The 12710-nt window shown below is 36.3% G+C and overlaps 1 protein-coding gene across 3 annotated transcripts in view; it reads right to left on the reverse strand.

The window, feature by feature from the left end:
• The window catches only part of TSG101 (tumor susceptibility 101), a 39482-nt gene that overhangs the window by 16454 nt on the left and 10318 nt on the right, over positions 1–12710 (reverse strand). For 2 of the 3 annotated variants that reach the window (XM_016219441.2, XM_016219442.2), the window contains exons 3-6: positions 11416–11481; positions 9105–9268; positions 5894–6020; positions 2314–2380 (exon numbers count right to left, since the gene is read on the reverse strand). In XM_016219441.2, coding sequence (XP_016074927.1) covers positions 2314–2380; positions 5894–6020; positions 9105–9268; positions 11416–11481 — 424 coding nt within the window. Of the gene's footprint in view, positions 1–2313; positions 2381–5700; positions 5794–5893; positions 6021–9104; positions 9269–11415; positions 11482–12710 lie in introns of all 3 variants that reach the window. The other variant, XM_087821769.1, reaches the window with a different exon arrangement.

The following is a 12710-nucleotide window of genomic DNA, read 5'->3' on the forward strand; positions in this document are numbered from 1 at the left end:
TTGAAATATAATATTTATTATATTTAAGGCATTGTATCAGTGTTTGAGGTAGGAGCTAAGATATGAATCCATCTCTTCCTCAGGATACTAATAATCAAAATAGGACAAGATCCCTATAAACAATCTTGACAGGATAAAGGAAATAACAAATGCTAAATAAAAGTTCAGGAGATGGAGAGTGGAAAATCAATACTAGCTAGAGATCAGGGAAGGCTTTGGGAGATGTGTGATGCCTCTGAAAATTGCACCTAATTCTCAATTCCCCTACTCATAACCCTATATTCTCCAGCCAAACTAAACTATTTTCCTAGTTTTTCCCCCATTTTATTTTGTTTTTGGTTTTCATACCTTTGCTTAAATAAAGCGAGTGGGCTGAACTTGATGACTGGTGAGTTTCCTCTCAGTTATCAAATAGTATTACTCTTTGCTGTTCCCTCCACCTCTAACCACCCATCTTGTTCAAGGCCATCTTTATAAGCCAGTTCTTACATTCATGAAGCTATCTCTAAGCTCCCACCTCGAAACCAGATGTGACCTCTTCTTTAAAGCTCTGCCTATCACAGTACTTACTACTGTTTGTTTTTTCTGATATTGGGAACTGTTTTCTAATAACCTTAATACTAGTACACATATCAAAACTGGGACCACCATTCTTGACATACCTTTTAGTTTCCTTGTATACATGCTGCAGGTGCTAAATAAAACTCTGAAAAGATCTTAAGATTTGGAAGAGACCTTAGAAATCATCTAGTCCAACTTTCTACAGCAAGAATAAAGACTCTCATGTTCACTGTTTTAAGATAAAGATTCTTCTTCAGTCACTGATTTATTAACTCTCCTTTAGGACAATGGGAGAAGAGAGAGAGGCTCTGGAGCTCTTCTGCCAAAACCTCTTATGTACAGAAAGACAGCAATCTGAATGCTTTCCCAGATCATCAACATGTTATGTTTTGAGATGAAAAGTTATGTTTCACAGGGGAAAAAAATTAAATCTTTGAAAAATAATGCCTCAAAAAGGAACTTCTTACAAATAAGCTCACAAAACACACTTTTAATATTACGTATGATAAGCAGATAAGGGTTACATTTTTGTCAATATCTCTGGCCTTCATTTATTTACAAATCTTTCTGCAATGGCTGCATTATTCACAAGTCCATTTCCCTATTGTCCTTCCAACAACTATTCCCTACATGTCTCAAGTTCCTTCTTACTGGCAGCTGTTAATTATAAAAACTTTTAATTCCAGGGCTTCAAACAGGATTCCATTTCTAGAACTTAATCAGAAAACTAAAGGCCTCAAGAAATCTAAAACTTACAACCTACTTACATATTATAATCATGGGAATCTTTCTCTGTTGCCCTTGACAGGTGTTCATCTAGTCTCTGCTTACCTGTCTAATGTGAAAGAATGCTTACTACCTTAGAAAGCTAGTCTTTGAAATTAAGAAAGGCGCAGAAATAAGTTTGCTAAATTTAAGTTTTAAGATCCTGCATATTATATTTGTAAACCTACATATTTAGTCACAGCAGTGTTAGGAAATCTGGCTGCATTTATCTGTGAGTTAGCGAAGAAGAGTTAGCAGGGTTAACAATTTCTTGTTAATTGTTAGAGTAGCTGGAAATCTCATTCAGGCACCAGTATATGCCAGTCTTTCACTTGAAGTCTGCCCAGAGACCACCTTTCAAAACTACTCCTAGATCACCAGTGGAACAAGTACACATTTAAAACATAGGCTAAGAATTATTTCTCATTGATTTGCTAGTATGCATTATTCAGACTGGTTGCACTATTAAATTAATTTATCTGTGTTATATTATCATCAAATGGGTAACAGATTGGTAGTACATGTAGTCTCTGAACTGAATGGATAAATATCATGAGGACAAGACTGACTCCACCATATGAACCATTAATTTGTTCCTTGTAACTTACAAAAAAAGGTTTTTTAAAAAAGAATATTAAAATATTATTCTCCTGGTTGAATTCATTAAAATTAGTATACCATTAACCTGTGAGTCACCGACACTGTTCTTAAAGGGAAGTAGCAAGCATTTTAAGGTCCCAAACCAATCAAGACCATTGTCATTACCCCATCCCTTTCCTCTCTGTAAATGGGATGGAGCCACATTTCCCTAGAATGGAAAAAACTCCTTCTGAACTATGTACATACAATAGAATTCCACCAATAAACTGAGTTTTACCTTCCATTAAATTGTAACTAAATTTACTTTAATGCTCTAGCACCTGTTATTTTGACTCTAGATCAACAAAATTTCTAATACAATCATTCAAAAAATAAATTTTCCATTACCTGGGATTGGAAGGGTATCCAGATGGGTATGAAGAGATTCCACTGGGCATGCCTGGCATGTAGGAAGCTGAAAATAAGTTTTAACATTTTAAAATAATATGCATAGTCCTGGATACATAGGTTATCACGAGACATACATCACTGTCAAACCACAGCAAAATTTCATACAGTTAAAGAATCCAAATCTCAGCACCAAAACAAAACACCCCCCCACCCACATTAGTTCTTTACTTCAAGCAGAATGCTCTGCAAATCACACAATTTTCAAAGCATTAAACATGAGTTATGACAACACACATGAAAATCCCAACAAGGACTAACTGGCAAACAGGTCAACCTAGACAGCTCTGCAGGCTCTTAAGGAGTCTCCAACTTGAGACAGGAGCGGGTTTAATTTGGAATTTAGAAGGTGGTAATTCTGCCCTCCTCCAGTTCAATGTTGGCTTCTTAGAAAGTGACCTCTTTATTTTATCTAAGAAATCTTTTGATATTAAGACCATTAAGACTGTGTTGACCATTAGTACAGCTGGTTTTGTTGGCTGAGGACTTTAAAAGGCTTCAAATTACTACTAGAAGTCCTATACAAAACTTATATTCAGCTAGATTGGTTAAAAACAAAAGAAAACAAAAGCCTGGGAATACTAGGGAAAAAAAGCTCAAATCTAGCATGCTTAAAGGATGCTTTATGTATTTTTTAAAGAGAATGCCAATCACAGAGCTAGTCAGTCAGTGGTGCTAAGAGGCTAATCAACATAGAGGAAGAAGAGAGAAGTTAATTTTGGCCCTAACTGGAAATGACCTGTCTGAGAATTAACTTCTCCTCAGTGAAATTCTTCTCACTGAATGTAATGATGAATTAGCCCTTAATCCAATCAATATTTTAGTTCCTTCTATGTGACAGGCACTGGGAAATTTTTTTTTTTTTAATATATCTTTATTGATTTCAGAGAGAGGAGAGGAGAGAGGGAGAGAGAGAGAAACATCAATGATGAGAGTCATTGATCGGCTGCCTCCTGCACGCCCCCGACTGGGGATCGAGCCCGCAACCTGGGCCTGTGCCCTCACCGGGAATCGAACCCCGATCTCCTGGATCCTAGGTTGATGCTCAACCACTGAACCACACCAGGCCAGGTGGGAATTTGATGAAAAAGAAAAAAAAGGCGGGGGGGGGGGGGAGGACTCCTGGCCTCAAGTTGCTTATAGTCTAGAAAGGGAGATAAACAAGCAAGGAATAATAACAAAGAGTGTAAGTGTTATGACGGGAAGGCAGCTAATTTAAACCTAGGAGGTGGGGGTAAACAATGTGATCTAGTAGAGGAATGGTATATGAAGGCTTGAAGGCAACAGAGGTGGAGCCTTCAAGAAATAAACTTTGAGGGCACAAAATGCAAGTAAGGTGGGAGAAGTGTGTTGGACTCTGACCATGGGCTTTAGAAGTGTCAGCAACATATATGTCAATTACTGCACCCCTATGCTACTTTCTCTCTCACACATGTAAAGCCACCACCTCCTAGTTGTAAGCACTTTTCCTCTTCTGAGGTTCTGAAAAGCTAACAATCTACCAAAGTCTTCACATTCTGATTTGAGGAAACAAATGTTATTTGGAGTCAAGACTGGCAAGGAAGCAGATAATGAAGTAATTTTAGAGCCAGAATAAAATGGGATACAAATACACATAACATATAGGATTATTATAAGGATTTGATAATGAATATGAAGTGTTAGCTGTCTCAGTTACCATTCAATAAATGTTGACTATTACTGTAAGTTGTCAAAAAAAGAGATTTGAACATAACACTTTTTAAATGTGACTCATAACTAGCTCAAAAGTCATCCTGAAACAGGAGGTCAAAAATGTGTTAATGATAACAGTAATAACAGAAGTATATAATTTCTCAATTAGAAGATAGTATTTATTTAAGAATGTATCCAAATTTCTAAGCTATTTCTTGTTGTATGTGGGGAACACAATTCAGACTTTCATTTCTTTAGTTATACCTAATATTATTGTTTAAATGTATAAAAACTATTAAAACTGAAATAGACAATAAATTGTCTATTAATAATTTACTTAAATTAATTCTAGATTACTTCATGTGATTTACAGTAAGTACAAAATTGAACTGCAGCAGTGATCTCTTCAGTGTGGTCTCTTTCTAGAATGCTGTGCTTCGAATGTCAATATAAAACTGAAAGAAATTCAGGGGAAAATGTTGCTCAGGAGACTGTCTAAATTTCTGAAAAGGTTACCTTTATCTTCAGTAGTTACTGCTATGTTATTTGAGCAAAAAAACATGGATGAAACAAAAAATATTTGATATTTCAAACTTATATGAGCAAGATAATCTAATTTTGGGTACTAGAGTCAACAGAATTTAAGGTGAAAAATTTCTGGTCCAAAAGGATACTTAGCATCTTTATTAAAAGAGGTACTGCTCGGCCGGGCGTGGCTCAGCCGTTGAGCATCGACCTAGGATCCAGGAGATTGGGGTTTGATTCCCGGTCAGGGCACATGCCCGGGTTATGGGCTCGATCCCCAGTCAGGTGTGCGCAGGAGGCAGCCAATCAATGACTCTCTCATTGATGTTTCTATTTCTCTCTCTCTCCCTCTCCTTTCCTCTCTCTGAAATCAATAAAGATATATTTAAAAAAAAAAAAAGAGGTACTAAATTCTAAAACCAAGCTGATTCTGGGAAGGCAGGGAAGGAAAAGGAAATGGGTTCAGAAAGTTCTTTCTGCTAAATTCCCATTCAGCTTATGAGTCAAGATGCTCCTCCAGAAAGAATGGATTAAAAGGAAGAGGGTAATTTTCAGCAGAAAAATTAAAGCTCATATAATCTGATTTATAAGATAAATCTGGTTATTATAATCTTAAAATGTGTAAAAATAATCACAGCTCAAAACAATGAAATCAGTGCAGGTTTAATAAAGTCAAACAAGTAAGTACAACCAATTCTCAATTATCCAGGGTAATTTTAAAGTATAAGTAAGAATTATTTAAAAAAACAAAACAGAAATGTAGATAATGTATACCAATTAGGGGAGGATTGGTACTTATCTATGTTCCACCCCCTCCACACAAGGTAAAATCACGAATTGGCTGTACTAAAGAGAAGCAAGCCGAGAGCTAGATTTTCAATTGTGTACACCCAGAATAGCTGAACGTGAATGACTTAGTTGACTTTGTTACTCATTTGCATCTACAACACTGATCCTGAGGTTGCAAAAAAAGGGTCAGACTACCTTTCAAGTTATATCTGCTTTCAAACTGATCAAATAAGGCTATTCCATGGCATGCATAATTAAAAAAAAAATTCTAGCTCTATTCCAGCGTTCTTTCTCCCCCATTTTGGAATCCAGCACACCCAGAGTTAGGTTTCTACCCACAAACGAAAGCCCAAATGCCAGTCTTTGGAGGGAATCTGTACATGCAGATGTGGGGCCTCAGAACACCTCCCCAAAATCCACTAACTTGATGAGCTAAAAAGCAAAGGGAAGTCATTAAAAACATTTTGTTAACAACATTTCCTGTTTTCTTTTGTTTCTATGAATTTAAAAATCAACTCTCAATGCTACTTACTATTTGGTGGCCCTGTTGCCTGGTATGGTGGATAAGAGGCTGAAATCGTAGGTCGAGAGAAGACTGGAGGTTCATCTCCAAACACCACAATCATGACTTGAATAAGCCCCAAAAGGTCTGACTGTGGCTAAAAAGAGAAAACAAGTTTAAGTCAGGCACAGATTTACTTTTCAGCAAAAAATAAAAGTCTGGCCATTTCTTATCAGTTTTCAACTCAGCTTGATAATTTTCTTTATAGGACCCTAACAAAAATTTCATTTAATTAATTTAATAAAGCTAGGTGATTTTTTAACTTATTTAGTTATTTACATGTAGCAAGTCTGCTGCTTCATGTACAGTACTCCCTGCTTATCTAAGGTCTCACTGTCTGCAGTTTGTTACCTGTAGTCTGAAAATATTAAATGGAAAACTCCGGAAAAAGAAATTCATGCTAGTTTTGCTGCTGCACCTCAAACTGCAAAAGATATGGCTGTAATGTGTGATAAGTGGCTTAGTAAAGATGGAAAAGGCATTAAATTTGTGGGGAGAAGACATGAACAGAAAATGTGTTCCAGTTGATGGCAACATGTTGCATCAGAAAGCACTGAGCCTACCTGAACACTTCAGCAAGGTATTCCCTGACAAGTGACCCCATTCGCATAACCTGTATTACAGTATACTGTTCTAACTGTATTTTATTAGTTATTGTTGTTAATCTTACTCTGCCTAATTTATAAATTAAACTTTATCATGTGCATGTATGTATAGAAAAAACAAACATGGTATATATAGTTTGGTATTATCTGAAGTTTTAGGCATTTACTGGGGGTCTTGGAATGTAACTCCCATCCATAATGGGAGTGGGGGTGAAGTGGGCTAGTGTATATATAAAAAAGCAGCAGCCAAAGCAATACACTGCAAAATTCAGGTAGTAGTATTCTTCATTTGACTCTATACAACTAACCAAAACATATTTCCAATGGGCAAATTAAGTGTTCTGGTACAAATTCAGGGATGAACACAGCAGTAGTCACAAACATTAAGGCCTTTAAAAGATAATGTTACCTTGGAAACATATTCTTAGATTAATTTTTATTAAAGACAGTATTATGAACTTTGAAATTATAGGTAGACTATCATAGAAATCACTAGGTTATTGTACAAAACATACAAATTGTTAAAGGATCTTTCCTTCCAATACCATAGTTACAAAGAGAGTGCCTGTTTTTCCATATAGGTTGCTAAATTTTTCTCTCAACTATCAACCACTAATTTAAGATAAACTATGCTAGGCAAAGTTGTTCAGACTAGTTTGTTTGATGGTTCCATTTTCACACTTTAATGCATTTTGGGTACATCTCATCTGACATACTTCATGCATGAGCTCATCAGGTTCTGAAGGACTAACTCAATCATTCCGATCAGCTAATGATCTTCATAATTTCTCTTCTCCTAACAGAAAAGTTTACCAACAGCTCTCAACTTTCCAAAGCACCAAACTCACCTCATTTGTTCAATTTGTCCCAACTTATGAAAAAAAATTTTTAGAAAGTTTCCTGTAAAAACCTGCCGAGTCCCACTATTCTAATGTTTTATGTTTGTGGATTTATATGCTGAGACTGGGGGTAAGCATGTACAGCATCTGTGTTGCACCAAGTGTGGGCTGCAGACTGTGGCTAGTATAAGGGGGTGGGGAGGAATATTGAGACCACACACTTTTATCTCATTAATTATTTAGTCCAACAAAACACCCAAACAAAATTGAAATATAGTTCACATACCATAAAATTTACCTTTTATTTAATCTTCACCCGAGAATATGATTTTCTTTTTTAGAGAGAGAGAGAGGAAAGGAGGGAGGAAGGGGAGAGAGAGGGGAGAGGGGAGAGGGAGATGGAGAGAAACATCGATGTGAGAGAGAAACATCGACTGGCTACCTCCTGTACATGCTCCGACTAGGGACCGAACACACAACTTGGCTATGTGCCCTGACTGGGAATTGAACCCACAACCTTTGGTGTATAGGACAATACTCTAACCAACTGAGCCACCTGGCCAGGGTTTGCCTCTGTTTTTCAGGTTTTCTGCTTAGCATCTTGTCCTTGAAGCTTAGGAATTTAGCATACCCCTTAAGAGGAAAACTCAGATTATCTTGTTTATTTCTTTATAACTTCCTTTTCTCCCAAATTTTGGCTCCTAAAGTACTGGCTGTATTGGCAGACAGAGCAGCAACTGTTGTCTTTTCAGCTTGTGAAAATGCTAGAAACTGCAGCTTTTCTCTAGCTTTCTTTGCCCCTTAGCTAAAGCCCCCTGCGCAGATTCTCAGCCTCTTACCCTGTGGCAAGAATCAGTACATACTCCCAGGAAACAGTGGCAGAATGTTGGCTTATCTCTTGCAGTTCCTTTCACTAGAGGATCTTAGCCCTTCAAGTCTTGATTGACTCAACAGTTCTTCAAAGCCTTCCACAGATGTTTGTACTTTTGTTTTTCTAGTTATTTTGATAAGAACACTGGTCTGCCAAAGCTTTACCACCAGAAGCAGAAACAAGTTTCCTACTATTATTACTTCTTGATAGGAACACTTTGAGTAATGAGATCTGAACAGTTTCACAAATATATGCCATCAGTATACATTTTTAAAATGTACTTCCCACTATATGAATTCTGTTCTTAAAGGTTCAATTCAAGAAAATAAAAGTGACTATGCATATTCTGTAAATTACCAAGCTCTATACAATATAACATATACAATCATGTGCCACCTAACAACAAGGATACATTCTGAGAAATGCGTTGTTAGGTGATTTTACCATTGTGTGAACATCATGGAGTGCACTTATACAAACCTAGATGGTACAGCCACTACAGCTGTTTTATGTGCTATACTTTTAGATGATCAGCAGCATAGTAGATCTGTTTATACCACATGACCACAAAATTGTGAGTAATGCCTTGTGCTATAATGTTAGGATGGCTATGACATCACTAGGTGATAGAAATTTCCAGCTCCATTAAAATCTTATGCAGTCTGTTGTTGGCTGGAATGTTGTCATATGGCGAATGACTGTATTTATTCTGGAGAGCCTTTTCTGATTACCTAATTATAGTGATTAGTGATCTTACATGAACTTATCTCCTCCCTGGAATCCTCTTTGGGTGTTAACAAAAAGTAGATGCTAGTGAGCAAAATATATAAAATACAACAAATTCACAAAGCACTGTTAATACTTACGTGTTTCCATTCGTGTAGATAAGGAAGATATATCTTCCCATTTGCATCAACATGCTTTCCTGTTTTAATAGTCATTGAACTAGTAGGCTTAACAAAACAGATAGGGGGATTATACGGGTATGTGTCCAGCAGCCACAGGCATATTGGAATATTATATGTATTACCTGAGAGAGAAAGAAACTTCAGTTACTCTATTTTTATTATTTTTCAATAATGGCTTAAATAGGCAAGCAAGAGAGAGTGACAAGTGAGTAACACTTTAAAAAAAAAATCACAACAAATATTTTAATACTTCAAAGTTCTGTTTAGGATCAGTTTCTCAAATTTTCAGTTTGTAAAATACATCTGCAGGATTAGGCGCTAATTGATCACTACTCTGCTAGTGCGTGCTTGCTGCTGAAGAGCATTCTTCATAAATTACCTTTCAACTCAATCCATTCTTTGCTACTTGATTCTTGTCATTTCAGTTAATAAGGTTCACTGGGAAGGATTATACAAGGAAGACCATGGATTATGGTATCCTATCAGAAAGTGATAAATTCTCTTGCCAAAGCTAATCCAACTGTCAAACAGATGCTGATTGGCAGCCACAACTTGACCAATACATATGGCATTTTCAGTGACAGCTATTCAATCAACGATGTCTTCTTCTCTTTACTTTATGTAATAGAATCTCTCTCAGTTGAGAAATTTGACTATATATAGTCAAACTGAACAGTCTATCAAAGGACTCAACAGAGTCAATATAGTGAACATAACCATGCCTTTTCTTACTAAGCTCAAAGCCAATGTCCCAAGAAACCATTTGAATCACTTAACATAAATTCAGACATTTTTCTCTTAGAAAAAGTTTCACTTCATATAAATATATACATATAAATTTTGCTTAAAGAAATCAGACAGTTGTGGGACTTCGGATTTATTTTTACCCAAAACTACTCCTACAATGAAAAAAGAACTCCAACAGACTATATTCTAATACAGAAAACAAAGTTTATTTCCACCAACCAGAATTCTTTGCTTTGTGAAAATAAAGAACTCTCCAGAATTACTTAGGCTTAAGAACTATGCTATATAAAAAAATGGGAAGGGAACATAGAAGGATTTAGATACAATTTATATATACACATGAAATGTCTTTAATTATGTTTACCGTAGTTTCCTGCCTTCCTCTTTCCCCCATTACCTATTTCCTAACCAGAGTTTACTTCCTAGAGGAAAAGTCGGTGATCTTAAATTTTATTCAGTCCCTGCTAATTTTATCATACTTGCTTTATTCAGTGTTGATGTTTAAGTGTTTTCCCCTCTGCCTGAAATGTCCATTCTGTTATAAATGGTTGAGTCACCCTTTAATACCAAGTTCAAATGTCATTTCCTCCATTATCTTCCAACATGGTTGTATTCTTCTCTGTAACCTTACATCACCTTTACATTTTATCATTCTATAGCAGTTACAGAATATTGTAAATACCTATTTATTCTGTTTCCCCTATTTGTGTCAGTCCTTTCAGAGAAGGTATATCCTTATTTATTTTGTATCCACAGCCCGTATCCCCTGTGCCGCATGCATAGCAGGTACTAATAACAGTAATGGCTAAGTTACAGAGACACAGGTCTTAGTGAGTCACAAAGAATAATTCACAAACAGAGCTGTCCAAAAACAGAACAGTCATTTATGAAACTTAATGTTCCCTTATCCCTGTAAGTATTCCAGCAGAGGCTGGCTGACTAGCTAACAGAGATGTAATTATCCATCATTAGATTATCACCAACGTTACAACCTTAAATAGCTACTTTTGACATGTGTTTATTATATACAACTCAGTGCTAAGTTCTTTACATACAACGAATTCTTTTTTGTTAGATACTATTACCCAAATGTTGTGGATGCCCACTGTCACAACTTGATAGATCATAGAGTGAGAACTGAAACTTTACTCTGCCCTGACTTTAAAGCCTCTATCTTAGCCACTACACTCACTACACGGCTTTCCACTGTCAGAAAAGTCTGAATGGCGTGGGAAGCTGAACTAGGAGGCATGTAAGATCCCTTTCTAGTTCCAAGATTCTGATTCTATGAAACTTCAGCCCAAGGAGGCACTTATTAGTATATGTTGGCAGGAAGGAAAACAGAAAAAGCTGAAATAGTAGGTGCTGCTGCTACATGAAGTTCAATTTCAACAGAAGTTAAAATCTCTGTAGCATCATGAAAATCATGAGAAAGTAGGTTTAATTTACATTTAACTCTTTGGCAACATATGTGCATCAAAAGGCATCTATACTGGAAACATAAACTACATAAGACTCTTACCTCTATAAAGCACAGGAATTGTTCCAGTGAGGTTCATTAGTTCCCTGGAACTGCCATCATTAAAAACTGAAAGGGAAGAATAATGATTTAAACATGAGCATTTTTGTAGATGTTCCCATTAAGTTATTCTTTCAGAAGTGCTGGTTAAAGCTCATTATTACCCTTGAAACAGGTTAACTTGTTAAATGTGTCATTCATTTTGTCCACTAACAGAGAGTATCCTTTGTTGATTCACTCATTGGGGTCAGTTTTTGAATAAGCAAAAAAAAGATTCTTTTAATTACTTGGAAAAATGGATGTGAGTGCTACAATCCCAGTAAATATGAGCTCTGCTTCCCCAACTAGCAATATTATAAAATTACTTAAAAATCACTATTGACTGATACCATACTAAATGTTAACCTAATATCATAATATTTTAGATTCCTCATGTTTAGTTCCACTATCATTCTCAATCCTAATATAGCATCAAATCACAGTTTTAAAAAGAAAAAGTTTTCACAATGAAATATGGACTTTAAAAAAAAAGTATCTTTATTTCAGAGAGAGGAAGGGAGAAGGAAAGAGAGCGATAGAAACATCAACGATGAGAGAGTCGTTGATCGGCTGCCTCCTGCGCATCCCCTGACTGGGGATCGAGCCTGCAACCCAGGCATGTGCCCTGAGGGGAATCGCACCGTGATCTCCTGGATCCCAGGTTAATCCTCAACCACTGAGCCACGCCCAGCCGGGCTAGACATCTTTTAATAGGAGTATTTCTCATACCACATTACACAAGTTTTTCTAACTGTAACTAATTGATTTACTAGGGCACACACAATTTGTATTACATGGACTGATATTATTTGTAATAATGATTTGGAATTAACACTGTACCACACAGGGAAAAGGCTGTCATGTGCAGTATAAGGACGTAGTACTGTTGACCTGAGTTCATTTACTTACTACTGACAATTATAAACTGTGCTGTGATTTATTCTGATTTTGTGCTTTTAAAAAAAAACACCTTATTTAAATTTATGACTTTATTTACTCTAAAAGCATGTTGATAATAATGGTTTAGATGTGATCTGGCCACATATAGCTATGTAAGATTTGTCCAATGATGTTGGAGTCTTTGCCAGTTTTGATCAATATACTTATTCTTTTAGCATGCAGTAAAAACGATCACTTAAGTAAAATTCTAGTCCCTGTCACCACTCCCCCCCGCCGTTGAAGTAAATTTTAAATAAACTAATTTGATAACAAGAGTTTTTTTGCGGATCTAGGTACCAGTGTACAGTATGTGGACATGA

The sequence above is a fragment of the Miniopterus natalensis genome, chromosome 11 (assembly GCF_054644295.1).
Source record: "Miniopterus natalensis isolate mMinNat1 chromosome 11, mMinNat1.hap1, whole genome shotgun sequence".
NCBI classification, from domain to species: domain Eukaryota; kingdom Metazoa; phylum Chordata; class Mammalia; order Chiroptera; family Miniopteridae; genus Miniopterus; species Miniopterus natalensis.